At 33.4% G+C, this 22,534-nt stretch overlaps 1 protein-coding gene across 1 annotated transcript in view; it reads left to right on the top strand.

Annotated features, from left to right (window-relative positions):
- Positions 1–22,534, top strand: part of SPAG16 (sperm associated antigen 16) — an 894,878-nt gene that overhangs the window by 648,688 nt on the left and 223,656 nt on the right. The window contains exon 15 of the mRNA XM_068543791.1: positions 5,572–5,698. Coding sequence (XP_068399892.1) covers positions 5,572–5,698 — 127 coding nt within the window. The remainder of the gene's footprint in view (positions 1–5,571; positions 5,699–22,534) is intronic.

The following is a 22,534-nucleotide window of genomic DNA, read 5'->3' as shown; positions in this document are numbered from 1 at the left end:
CTATCCTAAAAAAATACAGTCTTAAAAAATATATAGGGCAACTTTTTATAAACATATCTCCCTATTCAGTCACTGCACCATATGTATTGTATACTTTTAATCAGTGTAACGACAGTATAGTATAAACTTTTCCATGTTTTACATTGTTTCTGTAATTGTTCTTTTTATGGCTTTGCAATAATTCATCTAGGGTATTTATTCATCTGCAATTATTTATTGAACATTTATTGGGTTCTATTCAAGGTCATGGGAATGTACTGCTAAGCCAAAGTACCTGCACTTACAGAGTTTACAGCATTCTCATGTGTGCATAGTTGATATATAATCATTCATTTAATTTTCTATTATGTTGTATAACTCTGAGAACAATTATATATATTGTTTTATTCAGCCTTGAAGAACCTTTGCAGAAGAAGTAATGTCACGACCCTAAAAATATTTTGCTTATCTAGATGTTCTGTAAATTCAGTTTCCAAAGAAAGATGGGAAAATAAATGTGTGTGTGTGTGTGTATATATATATATATATATATATATATGTACACCTTTATATATATATATATATGAACATAATGTGTTGAACCAAGAAAATACTTAGCTGATTTAGCTGATTCATCAGGATGAAGGTACAAAGTATAATCAAATTGGACCTTTTTTTAATAATAAATTAAGATTCTATATATTTCTTCTTGATATACAATATAAAGATATAAGGAATCTCATATAGAATATTACTCCATGACATTTCTTACACTACCTGAAAAATAGCCTCTTAACCCCAAACTTATGGTAATGCCCAAACTTGTAAAATCTGTTTTTGTTTTTGTTTTTTTTAACACTTTTTATTTATTTATTTTTTTAACATCTTTATTGAAGTATAATTGCTTTACAATGGTGTGTTAGTTTCTGCTTTATAACAAAGTGAATCAGTTATACATATACATATGTTCCCATATCTCTTCCCTCTTGCATCTCCCTCCCTGCCACCCTCCCTATCCCACCCCTCTAGGTGGTCACAAAGCACCGAGCTGATCTCCCTGTGCTATGCGGCTGCTTCCCACTAGCTATCTATTTTACATTTGGTAGTGTATATATGTCCATGACACTCTCTCACCCTGTCACATCTCACCCCTCCCCCTCCCCATATCCTCAAGTCCATTCTTTAGTAGGTCTGTGTCTTTATTCCCATCTTGCCACTAGGTTCTTCATGACCTTTTTTTTTTTTTCCTTAGATTCCATATATATGTGTTAGCATACTGTATTTGTTTTTCTCTTTCTGACTTACTTCACTCTGTATGACAGACTCTAACTCCATCCACCTCATTACAAATACCTCCATTTCATTTCTTTTTATGGCTGAGTAATATTCCATTGTATATATGTGCCACATCTTCTTTATCCATTCATCTGTTGATGGACACTTAGGTTGCTTCCGTGTCCTGGCTATTGTAAATAGAGCTGCAATGAACATTTTGGTACATGACTCTTTTTGAATTATGGTGTAAAATCTGTTTTTGAAAATTATATAAAGCCATAAGTTATGTTTATATTAAGGAATACTATAGGTTTATGAAAATAGTCTTTTAATCATTCATTTAAATTATAAATGACATCATTAGCATCCTAGTTTTCTTTTTTTCTTTCTTTGTTTTATAATATATAAATATGCTTGGAACCACTGTGCAGAGAGATAGCTCAGTCTGCTTGTCTTCCTGCCACTGTTGGTATCAAGTTTGCATAAAAGGTGCCTCTGGCAGTGCTCTGGATCCACAATAGCACAAGATTTATTTCTTCCATATTAGAGTATTACAAATTTCACTTGCTTCCATTTTTTATTTATAAATAGTGCTACTTTAATATTTTGATCATCTGTTTTTAAACCTTACAGTAAATTTCAGAAGTAGCCTTAAAAGTTTCAAAAGTATGAACCTTTGTGATCCTTGATATGTACTGCTAAATATTTTTCCAGTATATTTCCAGCAGCCTAGATGAAGCTAGTTTGGTTTTATGTTGTTCTACTCTAACTTATTAACTGCATGTCCATATGGATTTTCTCACTAGGATCTTTAAGTTGGAAACGGGAAGGCTTAAAAGGGGCAGTCAGGAGTCATGACTATTCACTTTCATCTTAACTGTGTCCTTTGTCCATTTTCCTAAGTTCCACTTGCTTTGTTTTACTATTTGAGTCTGTGATAACCAAAAAAAAACAAAATTCTGAGCTTCAGCTCATTTACCATATTTTGGAAAAAAATTCATTACAGTTGCATGTAGTCAACATTGATTACTCTCTACTCCCCTTATATTCATTTTTTATTCATATATTATTCTATGATTTATTCAAGATCAAATGCCAAAAATATCGCAGGAACTGAGCCGGGTGCTGGCGATTCAGCGTCACAAAAACAACCATCTGTCTGAATCCGAACTTCTCCGAGAACTTTCAGTGCAACCATCTTTATCACCTTTCCTCCTCAGCCAGTACTGGTACCAATGACATAACCAGAATTACATTTTAGATAGTTTTCCAAAACTCTTGAGTTTTTACTTTCTTTAAAATTGTCACAATTCCACCTTTCTCCAAAAAACATTTTCTTTGAAATCTTTCTTTCTTGGTTAGGTTAAGTGCCTAACTATAACTAGTCTTTGCTTTCTTACCTGACATAAATTCTAGATAAAATATTTGTTTTTTCCCCAGGTTGTCAGCTAATTCCTTTTCCACACACTCCATCTTCAGATCCCTCAAAATTCACAATGTGTGGTTTAGATTAGTAATATTTTAATATTCTTCTTCCCTATGGAAGGAGAATGGCAAATGGTTCCAGTTCACCTGAGACTGGAGGAGGAGGCATACAAGATCTTGATATTCCAAGTTTTTGGTTTTGGATTCTCTGCATCTTTTATCTCTTTCTTTTATCTAACTGATTCAGAACCATCAGGGTTAGAATCAATATTACCTTAAGACTGCTGTGGAAGTACTTGGACTAAAGTAAAACTTCTAGGTAAACTCCCATGAGGCATTCATCATCTAGTGGTTTAACAAATATATTTTTTAAATTGTTTTATTATTTTATTTTATTTTATTTATGTTTTTATTTTTGGCTGTGTCGGGTCTTAGTTGCGGCACACGGGATCTTCGTTGAGGCATGCAAGATCTTTCATTGTGGCACGCGGGCTTCTCTCTAGTTGTGGTGTGCGGGTATTTTCTCTTCTTTAGTTGTGGCACTCAGGCTTCAGAGCACATGGGCTCTGTAGTTTGCAGCACGCGGCCTCTCTAGTTGAGGCGCTCAAGCTCAGTAGTTGTGGTGCGTGGGCTTAGTTGGGCTGTGGCATGTGGGATCTCAGTTCCCTGACCAGGGGTCAAACCTGTGTCCCCTGCATTACAAGGTGGATTCTTTACCGCTGGACCACTAGGGAAGTCCCAACAATTTTTTTTTTTTAGTTCTACTATGCTCCAGGTACTACGATAGGCATTGCATTTGCCTCTCTGGTTAACTGGAAGTATAGCTACCAAGTTATCAAATCTGAACACGAACTTCTTTCTACCACTTTATAAGTTATTATATTTGTTTTACCATAATGCATATATTGTCATGAATTTTAAGTTCCTTGGGAAATGGAAGAGTTTGGCTATATGACGTTAGTTATTCAAAATTGTTTAAAATACTATCTACTATTTATTAATAAATCATTTAGCACAGCACTTGGTTATTAGAAGCATTTAATAAGTATTGAATATTATTATTTTAGTATTATCAAACTGTATTAATTGATTTTTTGACAGTGGTAAAAAGTAAATATAAAAATATTAAACCCATTTAAGTACTAATTTTCACCCAGAAAATGATGGACTATTTTTTAATTTTTAGTATATTTCCTAAAAATTTAATATTCAATGGTATAAAGCACACTTTAAGATTGTCTTTGTTTCATAGAATCTAGGCAAGAAAAGGACATGAAGTCTATAACCTGACTTTAATGAGAAGTGCCTTCAGATTAAATTCTGACTAAAATTTTTTCTGTACTCACAGTTGAAAAAAGATTCCATTCTGCGACTTGTGAAAGATGTTTGAAAACCCTTATCGCTGGAAAGAGTTCTTTATAATTTCTAACATTAATATTCCCTATAATCCTGAGAACTGTTCTTTTCTAAAAATTAAATTCACTGATTCTTCACAATTCTCACAATACACATTTACATATTTGAAAACATTCCAAGTTCTCCATGTTCTTTTTAAACCGTAAAAAAGATTAAATATCCCATTTATTAGCTTGAGGAAAAGGTTATTGTATTGCTTTGCCAGTAACAGCAGTTACAGAATTTTAAAACTAGTGGCATTTGTTGTACTACCAGAGTATTTAAGGAAAAAAACAAAAAATCCACTCGGACTGTAATACACTATGCAGTTGTTTTTGTTTTTTTTATAGAAAGGGTAGAAATCAAGGAATAAATGAGAAAAAAAGTATGCGAGCTAGTTCAAAATGATAATAGGGAAAACTGTATAATAATCAAGTTATTATCTTTAACATTTTAGAATATTTAGGAGGAAAATAATGAGAGGTTGATTTTTGACTAGACATTAAAAAAATTAAGCTGGATCTGAAAGGGAAACTGTATATCGAATTGGAAAGAGGGTAATGACTTATAAACATTGTACATAAACCTGATGTGGCCAGCACTCATATTTAGTTGGTCAGTGGACACAGAAATTAAATGACAGAATGATGGAAGCCCTCTTACTCATAACTATATCCCAGTCTCTGACATGAGGTAGCTGCTGAATAGATATCTCCTGAGAGGCCTGCAAGAGGAGTATAGACAGACCTTGAACTCCAAACTGATGCACCTGGGCTGGTACTTCTATACTGGGAAAATATCCGCCCCTGTTTCCATAATACTTGAATCCATCCACCTTTCCTTTTGTTTTCCATTCCCTTATCCAATTACCTTCTTCCTTTTTTCACTACATGTTAAAAAAATAGCCCCAAATATTTCTAATAATTTTGTCTAACAGAACACAATAAGCACTGCTTCCTTGCAATCAATTTTACCTGGCCCCAGTGATTCTACCCACTATGATAAAACTCTTCTTTCCTGTCCATTTGTTTTCCTACCTCTGTTTTTATTTTTACTCTGAGTTATAAATTATCAATACTAATTACAAGCATATAAAGTGAAGTGTGCTTTTAGTGCAATATTTTACATATATAGTTTTTATATGTAGATCACATATCATATATGTGATATGTGTATATTTAGACAAATTGCATGGGTGTGTATAGTTCTGTTTTATTACATCTTATATAATTAAAATCATCAAAATGATTTCCTGAAAAATCATCTTCTAAAATTTAGTATAGGATTTTATATATTTAAATTGTCATTTTATAGTACTTTTATGTCAAAGACAAAGGTATAATGAATACTTTTTAGTTTAGAGGAATGTATGCTTGTGTATTTAATAAAATTGTAACAGAAATCTTTCTTTTTTGTTTTTTTTTGGTCTGAGTTACTATATATATTTGTATATATATATGTATGTATATACAGTTCTTTCTTTTTAATACTTTAAAGGGTCACATGATCGCATCCTGTGACGCCTGTGGAGTTACAAAGCTATGGGATTTCCGGAAGCTCTTACCAATCGTGTCCATTGATGTAGGTCCAAGTCCTGGCAATGAGGTGAACTTTGATTCATCAGGTAGGATCTTTTTTGTTTAACATTCTTGACCAAACTAACAGCTATAGTATTTGTGCTGAAACTATTTTCTATTGCCACTTTATGTTTTTTGCATTTCCTTCTATGTAAAAATCTGTTCTTGATATTATACTAGAATATACTACATTATGCTGTATTTATCATATGATATATCGTATCACGTCATATAGTGAAAGCATTACATTTATCACATATGTAAAGGAAGAAATAATAGAGGAGATAAGTGTGTACTAATTTAGATTACTCAAGTTCCTAGCAGCATCATGCAAAATTTGGAGTCTGCATCCCTTAGAATCACCATCCAACGTAAGTAAATTGAGTTTTTTGAAGGTAAAATAGCTAAAAGTAGGGAAGAACAAAAGTTTGGCAAAAATAAAATTGAAACTAATGGAATACTTTATAATAATTTAGTAATACCCCATATTCTCTAGATTTTACAATTAATTTTAAATATATATTCGTCTTGTTTCAAATTGTGTCCAATAATAACTATATTAATTGGTAATAATTGTAGTATTATTATCTGTGTTCAGCATTTTTTCTGCAATAATATAACCGTTAACAGTGAGATAAATTATTTTATCCTTGCTGACGATGAAGAGTGTAGCAACTGATGTTAACAATCACACAATGCTTCCACTTGATCATTTAAAAGGTTAAAATTACAATTACAACTCTATCTTTAATGATAGCCTATGCTCAATAACGTATATCTGTTATTGATATAACTTACCTTTGCTGTTGTAATACATGTTTTAAACTTTTTTAAGTTTTGAGAGGTTTAAAAATCCTTGATATTTATTTGCAGTAGCTCAAATTTTAGATAAAGAAATAAAGATAGAATATATATAAAGGAAATAATGATGTTCTATTTAAAAATAGTCCAAAAAGTATAAATATACTGGAAGCAATTCTGAAGCCATAAGGTAATTGTGTGTTTCATGGAACTGGTTTCATGATATTGACATCACATATCTAAAATTCAGAATACAGTAAGTTTGTCTTCTTAAAAAGCGTTAAGCTGTGTTCCCATTGCAGATTGGTATATGAACCACATATATGACTTCCTTAAAAATATATTAGTAATGTTCTTGACATTAAGACTTTTATGCTCTGCTAGAATTCAAACAGAAAGCACTGTACAGAATAAAAGATCCCAACTATGAGAATTTAATTTTATAATGTAAAAAGGCCCATTAGTGTTTCAATTTATACTTTTTGATATATAGAATATGCATTGACATCATAATTTTAAAGGAACTTTAACTTGGTTTTTACAAACGTTTTCACATCCATAAATCCCTTTTTACTATCTTGAGGTAGCATCCAAGTATTCATGGCCTTGAGTTTTGAATTCTGAAATTTCAAAACTTTTGGCTGTACTTTCTAATAATAGAAGTTAAAGGGTGTTTTGATATGCTGTACAACTAATACTAGGTACATATTTTACTGTCATAATTGTTAATATGTTGCCACTGCCTTTTACTGTCCTTGTCATCCAGCCCAAAATTTCTTTTCTATGCATTGTCAGGCGAACTTATTTTAAATATGTCAGTTCCTATCATACTGTCGTACAAGTCAATACCATCTTAAAGCCCCTAGTACAACAGATCTATTTTTTTTTCTCCATGAGTGCTATATACTTGATGGTACACTAATATTAAGAAAACTGTCAGAATCAAGGATGGAACAATGAGAAACATAAACGATAAAGAGTGTAAACCAGGGACCCTGTTAATGAAAACACTTCATCAGTTTGAAGGAATATAATTTCAACCTGACCTTCCCATTCCTTTGACCATTTCTTCAAGGAACATGCTATAATTAATTTTAATTCTACATGTTTGAGAAATAAGTGTCTTTTTCTCATTGAATACTGAGAAATTTGTGCTTCTGTTGAGAAGTCTTCAGTGACTCGTCATTTTAAAAGTTTGAAATATATCAGCAGTTGAAGGAACTAGGTAGAGCAAACAAGAGGTCTATTGAGGGTCTGAACAAAGAGGTGAAATCACAGAGTTAAATACCAGAAATTATGTTCATCTCAAGAGAGTAAAGAAAAGTGAAGTCAAGAGCAAAACAAAATCGAAATAAGGACAGGGACACATAGATCTCTTCTCATCTGCATTTCTTCAGGAAAAGATGATTTAAAAGAAAAGTATAAAAAGATACCATGAAAATATTTGAACTATGAGAATAAGATCAAATCTAACTTAATAAGTTCAAAATACCCTTCATTTGACATACTTTTATTTATTCCCAGTGGCAAGCCAATACAAGCTTTCCTCCTTGGGCCTGAGGAAAAGTCGTTGATAATACACATGCAGTATCATCGCAATATCATATAATATATGTGGAAGTACTGACAGTATTCTGTCTGAGAAATTTAATATAAGAAATTTAATATAAACTACTCATATACATAGTTTTTAGATATTCTAAATAATCAACATAGAAACAAAAATGTTCTCATCATATTTCATATCTCTGGATCAGTTTAATTGAAGGGCATCTTGAAATTATGAGGTGTGCTGCTTAAAAAGAGCTGTTTCCATATACAATGGCTTATCTTTATAAATAAGGGATTCCTTCACTGCAAATTCAACACGGTATACAAATAAATTTGAGTAGTCATTAAAGGCTGAAACTGTGGTCCATAATATTTGATTTCAAATTTTTATGTATATTAAAGATTCCTCATTATTTATTAACCTCATAAATAAATATTTTTATTTTAAATTTATAAAAGTAAATTATGTGCTAGCAAAATGGTACTTTATGTGTTTTAAAATTGAGACTTCTCATAGTGTATCATTTTTGAAATGTATCTTTGATAATATTTGAAAACCAGTGGTATAGAAAAAGAATATAGACTATAATTCAGACCCTTAGCTCTTCCCCACCTTTTAGACTATAAACAAATTATTTAATCTTCCTGAACTAAGTTTCCTCATAGAAATAATGGAGGAGATAACTGTCTTACTATATTCTAATGTGTTTCAAAGGGTTAATTATATTCTGTAATGAGGAAATCCTAATACGGTCTTGTTTTCATGTAATATTCAAAATAATTTAAATAGTTAACTAGCAAGTAAAGCTACATATAATGTTATATATGCATATATAATTAAAATCAAAAGATTTAAAGATATATGAATCACCGTCTCGAGGTTAGCTTTTCTATTGCTATAAGAAATCAGCTTGTTGCACATTTAAAAGAGGAGTTGCATGCAGCATAGTATTATTTACATAATGTTTTATTTGCAAATACATTGCTTGCAACAAACACAGATTACCTGTGTTTATAGATATATACATATATCAGTATATATTTATAACTTACATATTTGTAAAGGGATAAGTGTTCCTTTCTCATTAAACAGAGAACCTTCTGGTAATATAACGCTACACATTTTTACGAATATTCACTATCTAAATATCTCCCACTTGGCATACTCAAATGCCATATGTTTTACCATTCAAAAATTTATTACTATTTCAGAAAATATTAAATGGAATTGTGTAGTGAAAGTAATAAAAATGAACTGTGAGAATTTATACATACACTTTTCCACATCTCTCATTTTGTTGCGTTTATGTAGTTTAGCAATATTTTTCACTCCTTTGTAAAAGGTAATTCCGGTACACTTGCAAAAAAGTCACATCCCTAGAAAATGCCGGAGCTGAAGTTTGAGCCAGATGGGGACTTTCCAGTAGAAAGCTTATCAGTCTCAGATCATTGAAATGAGCAAGGTTTGCCACCATTTGGCGGTAATCCTAAATACTTCCCACAAGGAGAACCACAATAGAAATACTAAAATAGAAGAAAAAATAATGACCCCATTATAAAATATGAAAATTACCAGACCCCTCTAAAATTGCTCAAAAATAAGATAAGCCTCAAATCTTTTGTTCAAATTTGATTTATTAGCTTCTGTTAGTGAAGGCTGCAGTTCACTGTTTTGTATTTAAAAGACAGATTGTGGTTAACTCCTTCTGTTGGAAGCAGTGTAATAAAATGGAGGAAGCACTCACTTAGAAACCCTGGTTTTGAATTTTGTCTCCACTGCTAACTAGCTGAATGATCTTGGTGAACTTTCCGAACATTTCTGAGCCTCAGTTTCCTTGTATGTGAAATGTTAAAAACCTATCACGACTTCCACTTCCAGCCAAGATGGAGTAACAGGGACCAGATTTACCCTCCCACCTGAAACACATGAAAAAACAGACAAAATTTATGAAACGACGGTTTTCAGAAATTGAACATTGGGCAATGGAAGACAGTACTGAAGGGAAGGGGGGGTAAATAAGATGAGCTCTATGGCTGCCCATAATACTGTCTGGAGAAAATTTCTAGGTCACATCTCAGGGATGGACAGAAACCTTGGGGAAACCCCACAGCCTCCCAGAGTTGAGGAGATGGAGTGGGCAGTCCAGGGAGGCCAAGGCAGCTAGAGTTTGCAGGCAGAGTACAGGACAGGGGACAGCAACACAGAGAGAGAGCTCTGGAGATTTGCAGAAGATCCCCTGCAGTCTTTAGCTGAGTGCAGATCAGTCCACGACAGCCTAAAGCCACAGAAAAATCTGTCTGAAGAGTTAAAAAGAAAAATCCCCAAAGATCAGGGGAGCCTAAGAATAGTTTGTACTCCCACCAACCCGGTTGGTAAAACCTTGCAATTCAAAAGGATAGTAGATAGAACAGGGATTGGCCAACTACTGCCCATGGCCTGTATTTATATTTAATTTTAATGGTAACAAGAACCACACCCATTAATTTACGTATTATCTAAGGCTGCTTTCACATTACAACAGCAGAGTTGAGTATTCACAAGGGAAGCTGGCATGGCCTGTGAAGCCCTTAAACATTTACTGTCTGGCTCTTTACAGAAAAATTTGCCAAGGGAGAGGGCTCAGAAGGTCATTACCTCAGTAGTGAGGCAGCGTCAGTCCACACCTCTAGATCTAGTCCCTTCACTTTCTTTGAACCACCTGAGTTGGCCCATGTAAAAACCTGTTTATTCTGTACTACAACTTAATGAGGTTGTTACTGTTGTCTCCTTTTTACAGATGAGGAAACTAGGACATGAAGTTAACAACAAGCCTAATGACACCTGGCTGATCAAATGTGGAGTCAGAATTCAAAGCTGGGCAGTCTAATTCCAGAGACTAGAATTTAGACTTTATATTATTCTGCTTCTCATTGTAATAATAGTATTCAGTTTCATATTGATATGTGACATCTGTTAGGAGTTATAATTCATTTGCTATGAATATTGAAATAATCTAATTAATGACCACTTGGCAATGTTTGACTCAAACAAACACTATTTGTCAATTAGTTGTCTCTGGAAGAAAAACAGGAAAAGAAGATCTCCCTAGTATTATCTGCCAGGTTTTTGATGTGTCTTATAACAAGGGGGAACCCTAAATATGTTCCTAATGGGAGCTGGAACTCCAGCCCCACACCTCAAGGTAAATTCCTATCAGACTAATCTGGGTGGAATAAGTGAGTGCCTGCAGGCACTTTTGCTATTTATTTAAGCCTTGGCATGATTACAAACTGAAATAAGAAAGGAAGAAAGCAGGCTAACTTCTATTGTCTCTAAGGCATAAGGCAGAGCTGAGGTAAGTTGCTCTGCCTAAGAGCAAGCCCATTCTACTACATCAGTTTCCTAGGAAAGAGAGTTACAAGGAGAGGGGATAAAATACAAGAGAGAAAAGACCAGATGACTGTGCTCAATCATTTATAATCCCGTTATTTCATCCCCTGTTTGTATGCAAATCCATTTTGTTTTTGAGTAGAATATGGTCCCCTCTGCTGCTGGAGAAAGGAACTGGAGGAACGGAAGGAAATCAGATTTTGTATCTCCCTTGGAGACCCAAGTGTGTCATTGAAACAGGAGGGAAGGGGGTAGGGCACAACCTTTGAAAGAATGACATAGCCCGAGGACATGACATAAACTGATTAGAACCAAATGGGTCCAAGATGGTGGATCAGTGGACTTCCACTAGACCTTGAGCCTCAGTATACGCTCACTGAACACATCAGCAAGCTAAATGATACACCCACAGGTGCCATGACAGTTCCAAGACTGACCATAAGGATCAAAAAGTGGGCGGTGACCCAGTTCCTAGAAATCCCTGCCCCTTCCTGAAATAGCTGGAATACTCCTCCCACTCATTAGACTATGAAATTACCCACCCCTATAAAAACTGACAATTCCATACCCTGGTGCCTTTTTCACCTTCTGAAATGGCCCACACTCTGTGGAGTGCGTTTCTTTCTAAATAAATGCACTTCTCACCTATCACTTTGTCTGTCACTGAATTCTTTCTGCGATGAGACATCAAGAACCTGAGTTTCATTAAGTCCCGAAACCAGGTCTGTGATCTCAGTTGGAAGACTGGGTTTTGGCTGTGTTCGAGTCCTGGCCGCATGGGTTCAAGTCCCAATCTGAGGTGCACGGTTTCATCATTAATACCTGCAATGAAGTATACTATGATCTAGGAACTGGGCTAGGTGCTTTCTCTTTTAATCATCACAGGACTATGAGTTTGGTTCATTTCTCCCATTTTAAAGAGTTTTGAGAGCTTTAATTACATATATATATTAATAAATATACACATTTGTACAGTTCTATGAGAGCCTGAATTTAGCTCTAGGAAATTGTAAAGAAAAAACTCTGGAGATTCATAGGAACTGGTTTTACACTTTACCTGTAAAAAAAGCTATTCTTTCTCTTTGGTTTTTGTCATGCTATTCCATGTTTTAGAAACATTTTTATTCGCCTGACAGCAAGTATGGAAAATAACATGCTAATGATAGTGGGGACACCGTGAAAACTTTAATTAAAGGTGTATTGACCGAAGATATATTAATTCAGAAATAATATTTGTAATTGTACAAAGTGTTATGACCATAAACCTGTTCTGATTGGTCTATTTTCCATTCTAAATGGTTGGTGGCGATGCCATATTAGTTTTTAAGTATTTAGACTGTAATCCTAATAATGGATCACAAGTTCTGAGAACTGGAATGCATTTGAATTACACAAATTATGAAAGTTTTATATAAATGAAAGTTACTGACTTTTTCAAAATATAGAATTTATACATGTAACTAAGTCTTACTCCTTTCAGATATTATGTTTGAAAGGGTGTGTACTTAATCTAATGACAACATCATTATACAAACTATGAAGCTCTACTTTTGCAATGATTTCATATCTCCAATACTCACAAATGTCTTATCTGAGTCTGGATTGAATTCGTAGAAACATCTAGAAATAATTCACATCCTATGTGTCAGAAAAGGACATTTGAGTTAAGCATAAGGCAAGGCTCTAAAGAATAAAGATTGTTGTTCATCTATGATTTGTAACATGAAATTGAGCAGGAAACTTAATCTCTGTTGACCTCAACTTGATCTTCTCAAAAATGAGAGATTTGGATTAAGTGACTTCATCAATTAGGTTTCCAACCTAAGTTTTACACAACTGAGTATTGCATTTTCCCACTGTTCGTTAGAGCATGGTATTCTGAGATAAAAATAATATTCTAAAATAAAACTTAAATGCTTTTGTATACTATTTAACATTTAAAAATATCAAATTGTAAGTAAAACATTCTACTTTTCCTTGATCCAAAATGGAAATAGAATTTGATATAAAAATCAAGATTATTTAAAAATTGAGCCTCAAATTTAAACGACAGCTGTATTGCTCAGCAATACAAAACTTTTATTCTTGCCAACCTAGCAACACATTCAGTCTCTGTAGGAACAGATATTTTGGCCAAAAAAAAAAATGCATAAGTTTCAACATTTTAATAAATTAAGGACTCAGATTCTTCATAGAAGACTTTATGAGATAGTAAAAACCTGACCCATTCTGGTTTGATCAGAGCAGGAAATAAGTTATTAATCTTACAAATTAGAGCATTATACAGGTACAATCAGCTATTGCAGCTACAAATGCCTGGATGAAACAAAGAAGTCACACTTGTGTTGTTAGATCCTCAATTTTGTGTAATATTTTTAAAACAAGTATAGTTCTACTTGTTGCTTAGTTCTCTGTTGTAGTTGTACTGCATAGAAATATAATTGTAACATTATAGGCATAGATGATCAAAAAGTACTTGGAAATGTTTTCCTATGTATGTAAAGTATCTCCTTGGAAGTTCGTTACAAAGCTTATGTGCCTAATTATATATAAACAATTTAAATCCAGCTCATGTCCAAAAAATGACAAATTCTAAATTGCTGTCATCACATTTAATGAAGATTAATTTTGTAGTAGTCATGCAAGAAATAGTTTTCAAATGCATTTATATTAGTTATATGCATATAACAATTAATGTGCTAATGCCTTGTCAATGCATTTAAGAAATTCAAAAAGATTTGTATCTATGTAACAAGTATGAGAAATTAGTTTTATGACTAGCTATATCTTAATATCATCTAGGCAATAAGATATTCCAATTCATATAATTAACTATGACTGTATGTTTACAGATATAATAAAAATTACATATAAATGCTAGCATAGGTCATTATGAAATATGACCTATTTTCTCATGCATATATTAATCAAGAAAAATGCATTTTATAAAAAGAATTAAAGCACAATCAGACCTTTGAATTTTTCTAAGGGGTTCACAGTTATGGTATTAAGGGGAATGTACTATTTTAATCTAATAGCATATAGTAGTTATTAGATTTAAAAATAATACAGTTGAAATTTGTAGTCTACACACACTTCATGGCCCAAAATCAAGTAGCCCAAGAATTCGTCATCTTTTTAATAGATTACGTATGCAAAATTGAATAGATAATCATCTTTAATCTGCCAGCTGATACTTCTTAATAGGATAATCCTTTAAGAGAAGTTGCAGTTCAACAGACGTGCAAATCAACCCAGAGCAAATAGCACACCGCTCTTGGAGATGGAGACGGCACTGTTGGCACTTGTGATAACGCTCACTTATATTTATCTAAAATTTAATTTCAAACGATATTCACAGATGATTTATTCAAATCTAATTGATCTCAGAAGTGTCTTTTCTCACTTGTAATATAATAGGACTGACAATAAAAATTATTTAAAATCATCTTCATGCAACATCCCCTACTATGCACTCTACCAGCAAAAGGAAAAAAAAAAAAATTGTAAAGAAGAAATAGTATAGTATTGGTATTATGAAAATCAACACTCTCTAAATGTTTTGAAATAATGAGTTTGATAAATAGAATAATAGATATGCATTTGGAATAATATATATGCATTTCAGATCATGCCTTCTAGCCAAGAATTTTATTATTCTCTCTCTTGTATTTTTGTTTGTCTAATGGTGGAAATTATGTTAATTCAGTTGACAAATATTTAGTGTAAGCCTATTATCTGCCAGGTACTGTTCTAAATTCTGGGATTCAGCTATGAAGAGACCAGTAAGATTCTATTTACAAAGTAAATTGAAGCAATAGCCATGAAAGTGCAAGTAATAAACTGGGAGTGTTGAAAACTATAAGTTAAACCATTCCACGTATAATATGCTATAGGTGCCATCAGAGTGTGATTTGTAAAGAATATCCGGTAGCTGTATATGGAGCTGGAGAAAAAAGATGGGCACTTCTATAATGTTAACTACAACATTACCCATTTCTCTTCTCATGGACTCAGTTTAATTTTAAGTTTTGATCTTCTGTTATCCTTTCACTATGCCTTTCATAATGTTTGATTTGTTCCTTTGTCCATGTGGCATTAGGAACCACTTATCCTTATCAAAATTTAGTTGTAATGATGGATGTTTCTGCTGCTTCTGCTTCAGCTTCTCTTTCTCCTTCTTCTACTTGTTTCCTCCTCCCCCTTCCTCCATAGGTCCCTTCTCTTCATTCGTCTTATCTCTCCTTTCTTTTCTTCTTCCTCAAATACAAAGAGCTGAGTTAACCATACTTCCCAATGCATAATAGACAATTATCATTCGATTTTATTACTTTTCACCTTTCATGTTCCATCCCTACTCTCATTCCCTCCGACACTCCATGGAAGTTTTTAAATATCTTTGATATGTTTCCTTAGTTTACAAGTATCTTTGAAGAATATATAGAATTACTTTATATACATATGTACCTAAGATTTTAAAAAACTTATTTTGTCATAAATTTCATTCAGTTTCTTGCTTTTTCATTCTAAACTATGTTATTAAGTTTTATCCATATTAATATATGTCTGTCAGGTTTATAAGTTCAATCTACTGGATAGTATTCCATTTTTATTCATTTTATCATTTTATTTGTCTATTACACTAGTGTAGGGCACCTAAATTCCCTATCAGCCCCTGCTACTTCAAAGTATGCTGTGCTAAACGTCCTCATACATATCTCTGTATTGGGCATCTGTGAGAGTTTCTCTGGGGTATATACCCGGGGGAGGACTTGCTATGCCATAGAATGTATGTTATTTAATTTAATTAAGCATTTTCATATTGCTCTTCAGAATCACTATAACTAGTTTACAGTCCTTCAAGGAATCTCATTTTCAACATTTGGTAGTGCTGTGGACTGAATTGTATCCCCCCCAAAATCCATATGTTGAAACCCTAACTTCCAATGTGACAGTATTTGGAGAAAGGGCTTTTAGGAAGTAATTAAATTTAGATGAGGTAATAAGGGTGGGGCCCTGATCCAATAGAATGAGTAGTCATTTAAGAAGAGACATGTGCATGCATGAAGAAGGATTATGAAGTCTCACAGCTAGAAAGCCACAGTCTGCAAGCCAGGAAGAGAGCCTTCACCAGAACCTGACCATGCTGGCTGGCACCCTGATCTGGGACTTCTAGCCTCCAGAACTGTGAGAAATAAATTTCTGCTTTTGAAGCCACCTGGTCTATGGTATTTTGTTATGGCAGCCCGAATAGACTAATACAGATAGTATTTAATTTTATAATTCTGCCAGTACAGTGGGCACTATATGCATTGCATTTCCCTACTTACTAGTAATGTTGAACATCTTTTTACATACTTGTCAGTCTTTCAGGCTTCCTTATCTGTGAACTAATTGCCTTTGCCCATCTTTTTTTATTGGATTTCCTTCCTCTTGGGACTTACAGATTTGCAATAATTATCTGAGTATTAATCTACTGTTAGTTTTGAATGTATATTTATCCCAAAGAGAAAAATATTTACTGATCTCATCTATGGTGTCTTTTACTAAATTGAAATCATTAAATGTCATAGAATCAAAACTATTTTATTTTTTTCTTAGTACTTTTTTCCTTTTGGGGGCATTGCTTGAGAATTTTATCCTTATTATTAGGTCACAAAAGGATTTTCCTGCATCTTCCTTTTTTAGCTTTATGTTGTTAGCTTTCACATTTTAGGATTTTGATTCAAAGTGTAAGGAGTTGTTATCAGTTAGCGTTTCTTCCAATAACAAACCAACCCAGAATCTTCCTGATTTATTGGAGCATTTGCTTCTTGTTCTCTTATGAGAGAGCTTCAGGTTGGCTCAGGCCTGATGTACTTTGCTGTGCTCCCGCTGAATTCCATGTGTCTTCTCATTCTGAACCCCAGGGCCTGTGTGTGGGACATGTTAACCTCCTACAGTAAGCATAGCTGGAAAGAAAAAGAAACACAGCAATCATATTTGTATCTTCTTTTGAATGTGACAAATACGGTCTGCTTAATATCCCATTGTCCAAAGCATGTTCACAGCGTTATAAGCAAGTCCAAAGCCACTTAGATGGGGGCATATACTATTATCACAGATTACAGGGACATGTCTTGGATAATGCCTAGGGATTTTTAACCTTATTACAGGAAAGAAATGCAAAGTTGGGAACAATAATTCAATGACTATAGTGGGAGATCCAACTTTATTTTCCTATCTATTGAGACATTTTTCCTGACACCATCAACTACACAGTTAAATCTGTGATGTCACTTCTATCATATATCAACCTCATATAGAGAAACAGTCTTTTCTGAATTCTTTTTTCTAATCTTTTGGTAACATCGTCTTTTTCTGAGTTGGTACAATTCTGTTTTTATTCCTGGATGTTCTAGTATTACTTAATATATGAATGTGAAACCACTCTTTGCTCTTCTTTTCCAAAAGTATCTATTGGGCTTCTTATCTCCTGGGATTTTTAGAGTTACCCTTTTAAAAATTTTAAATTGTATTATGTCAGAGAACATGGCCTGTATTAAGTTGATATCCTGTGGCCTCTAATATAGACAATTTGTTCAGTGTTCTTTGTGTAATCAAAAAGAATGCATATGTATATACACCTTATTAGGTCAAACATTTTTCTGGAATTTAGTTTGAGCTTATTTACTAGATATTCAAATAATTTATAACATTTATTTTGACTGCTTGAGCTCTCAGTTTCTAACATGGATATAGTAAAAATCCTTAACCACAAGTATTAATTAATTTATCCTTATAATTCTATCAGTTTTGCTGCATATATCTTGAGGCCATGTTTTTAGTTACATATATTCATAATCATGATATCTACTTGATATTTTCTCCCTTTTGTCAGTCTGTAACATCATCTTCATGGTGATTTTGCCTTAAGTTCTATTTGGTCTTGTATTAAAAATTGGTACCCTGTTTTCTTTGGAGTTGTATTTTCCTGATAATCTTTCTTTCCATATCTTTACTTTTCACATTTTTTGTGGGAAGTTCATATTTGTTTTTTTGGTTTTTTTTTTTAATTTTTTGCTTTTTTCTTCAATCTAATATTTCTATCTTTGGAATGATGAATTTGCTTTACTTATAATAATGATTTTTTTTTCAACATTAATATGCGTGCATAGAAAAATGTCTGTATTAGTCAGGATTCTCCAGAAAAACAGAACCAATAGGATGTGTGTTTGTATGTATGTGTATACAGCTTGAGTCCAAATGTAGTACGAAGGCAAAATTGCTTTATTCTCAGGGACTTCAGTCTATGTTTCTTAGGACCTTCAACTGATTGGATGAGGCCCACCCACATTATGAAGGGTAATCTGCTTTACTCAAAGTCTACTGACTTAAATACTAATCATACAAAAATACCTTCACAGCAACATTTATACTGGTGTTTGATCAAAACAGGGTACCGTAGCTACCGTGGCCTAGTCAAGTTGACACATAAAATTAACTACAACAATTCTTTTCTGATACCCTCTGTCTCTTGTCTTTCTTTTGATGATATTGATTCTTTCAGGAAACACTTATTTTGCCCTATTCTAGATGCTAAGTATAGAGCAGTGTGTATATATATATACATAGTTCTATTCTCATGGAACTTACATTCTACTTAGGGGAGAAGGATCAGAGGAAGGTAGATGATAAACAACTAATAGAATCAACATTAACAAGTGGTGATAAGTGCTATTAAAAAAAATAAACCATGAGCAAATTAACATACTAGGCAATTTTGCTAACAAAGCATGATTTTTTTCTTGTTCACAATCTGCTCAAAATACCTTTATACCAACAGGGTGGGCAGAACATTTAGGTTTAATATCAATTACACAATAGTAGCGTAAACTTCCACAACTACAGATAGGGTATTGTTTTCTTTTGAGCTGGCAAAGTGACTACAGAAACATCAGATCATTTCTCTGAATTGAGAATTTTATCCAAATAAATGCCACATACCTTCCAGACATATGCATATCTTTCTATATCATGTAAATGTAAATGGCTTTACCCATTTAAATAATAAACCATACAAGCATTTAAGAATCATTATTATATGATTAACAATGTCATGTTCCAGGTTTAATAATTTCATAGGCCAAAAAAAATTTCTTCTTAAAAACTAGTTTTATAAATGCAGAATATATTGCATGAGTAACTGCTGGTATTTTTTTAAGAAAATATATTGTGCAATTGTGGCTACCATGTACTGCTGGCAAATCATTACTGTTTATCTAAAATGTGAAAAAACTGAGTAAAAATTTTTCAAACTCAAAAAAAAATAAAAATAAAAATAAACCAGAATGGAGTGTAGTGAGGTGGAATATTACTTTATAGAGAATGTTCAGAGATAATGTCTCTATGAAGTGATAAATGTGAGCAGAGACTTGAAGGAAGTGAGGGAATAGATCAAGTGGTTATCAGAGGGAAGAGTGTTCTTGGCAGAGAGAACAGCAGTACAAAGTCTCTACGCTGGAACTATACTTGTGTGTTTGAGGTTAGATGAGGAGAATTATGAGGGGTGATTCAAAATGTTATCCAAAGACCAGATCATGGATGGTGTTGGAGGCTATGGTCCCAACTCTGGTCTTTATTTTTAAGAAGGATTATTGTGATAAATTATCTTAATTTTTAAAATGCATGCACATTCAGTGGGGTATGGGTAAATTAGTCTTGCTGAAAAAGAATAACACATGAAACTTAAAAGAGAGCCAATATGTTTGATCAAGTCAAAGAACAGTCAGTAAATTGGTTTCCTATTATTTATGGGTGATCAAATCACAGCAAAAATTGTTATCCTTATTTATGTTTAAAGACGTGGTAAGACTTAAGTTCCTTACTCAACTGTATGAAATATAGAAATCTAAATTCATCAGACACTGCTAATAGACAGCAATTGATATCATAATAATGAACAATTTCAGGAACTATAGTTACCTTTGCAACACTTTCTTCTTCTTTAAGAAGCTGCTAAGATATTTATGTATATGAATATTGCTGAATGTTCTGTTGAGGAGGAGTTAGTTTATGGATTTGCTAATCTCCTCTCTCATATCAATAGATAATTCGCTACTCATTACCACTATGGAAACTTATACAGAGACATGTTAACAGTGATAACATTTAGAGGTGCTTAACTTTTACTATTGTCAACCTGACAGCCATGTTAAAATTAAATTAGTTTGATTTGTTTTTAAGAATTTCCTTGAAGATATTTGCCTATATATAAGCTTACATGAGGAAAGTGTTTCCATTTAAAGAAAATATGTATCAGTGAGAATCTGGGAGTATTTTGCTATACATTCTGTAATAGTGAAGCAATGGAAAAAGAGTGCTTAGAGACCTCATCTCAACATGGGAGGCCTGGAGTAATAATATCCTGTATCTGTATAACGTTTTATCGATTTTAATGTCATTCATTTCACCAGCATATTTCTACCACTTAGTCCGGTGGGGTTTTCATTATCAAAAAGACTTCTCTTTTAACGTGTTTTGTACTGGTTTTTATTGTGTGCTTGTTTGCCATAGCTGACATCCAGTTTATTTTGAGACAGTTGAACTAGGTTTTATTTCCAGGTTTGTTATCTCCATTCTTCTGCCTAGATTCAAGGTATCCTGTAACTTTTCTCTGTTTTCTTTTCCTCCTGAAATTGTAGTCCCAATTAAACATTGCGACTTGTAAGAAAGCCTTAACCCAGCTTTGGAGTTTGGGACAGCCAACTGATCATAATCAATGATGAATGTTGTGTTGACAGTAGTACTTAATATCCCCATCATATCTCAGTGAATCAGATTAAAATATTGCCCTACTATTTTCAGTAATGAAGGTAAAATTTGTGTTAACAAAGCCATATTTGCTATAATTCAAAGTCATTTAGCATTCTCATGTGATGAAATTATTAGAGATCCTCATTTTAAGTGTTGAATGATAAAATAAAGAGAGCATTATTCATTCTAATTAGAAATAATCCTCAAAAATAATTCAAAAGGGCATCTGTGAATACCAGTCATGAAAAGATAATAACTGAAGACAATTTGAAAATAAGTTAAATATGTAAGCATAAGACTTGTTCAAAAATCTCATACAATGGAATACCAAGTAACCATTAAAGTGTCATTAATGTATATATAATGAAGTACAAAGATAGTATTTCATAATACATAGTGAAGATAAAGGTAGTAACAAAATGGAGTATAGGATATAATTTCACAGTGAGTAGATAGATAGGCAGATAGATAGATAAATAGATCGATAGGCAGACAAACAGAAAGATGGATGTTATACTGCTCATTCTCCACTGGCTCTGTCCCTCCACTCATCCATTCTATCTCTTCGCTGCCCCCCTCTATTCCCTGAGAAAGATGCTTGCCCATTGACTTATGTTTGGGATTGACCAATGAGAGGCATTGACAGGAGAGGAGAGAGCAGAAGGAGAGTTTGGAGCATTTATCCCTTCTGCTCCCACCTTGGATGCATTTGCAATGATGGCTGCATTGCTTGACAGCTATAGCTCCTGTCAGGCAGCCCCACTTCTAAGGCTCCAGTTCTTAGCCAGGTTCCACTTAGGTCATTTCCACTCTTTGCCCCTTCAAGTCTAGGGTAGGTAACAACTTCCCACTGCTCCTAGTTTATGTATTTATTTTCTTAAAATTTCCTCTATCTTTTCCCCTCTGTAAATGGTCCCTTCATTAATAAGCCTCTTTAAAATTTCTATCTGAGCATGTGCTCCTTGTTTCCTGCCAAGACCCTAACTGATGCAGATGCACATAAAGAGCCTGGCATTATAGCCACCAAAATGTGTACAGGAATTCTCTGTGAGGTGTTTTCCCTATGTTCTATGTAAATTTCTTAAAGTAAATATGTAATAATTGTTCAATACAAAAAAGGAAAAAGAATCTGTACATGAAATAAGAAATAACATGCAAATAAATTACGCTGGTATGAAACAGTGAAGAGCTGGTATCTTTTTAACTTCTTATTGTTGTTGGCCAGATTAATCCTAATGATCTTTCCTACCCATCTCCTCCCAACGTGAGACAGCAAGAAAGGAGGGAAAGGGCAAATAAATATGATTCATCTGAAGCCAAGAAAAAGGTGACACTTATATCTATGAGAGGTTAACACTTGAACCCT

The sequence above is a fragment of the Eschrichtius robustus genome, chromosome 5, assembly GCF_028021215.1.
Source record: "Eschrichtius robustus isolate mEscRob2 chromosome 5, mEscRob2.pri, whole genome shotgun sequence".
Taxonomy (NCBI): Eukaryota; Metazoa; Chordata; class Mammalia; order Artiodactyla; family Eschrichtiidae; genus Eschrichtius; species Eschrichtius robustus.
This window is presented reverse-complemented; position numbering and strand designations above follow the sequence as displayed.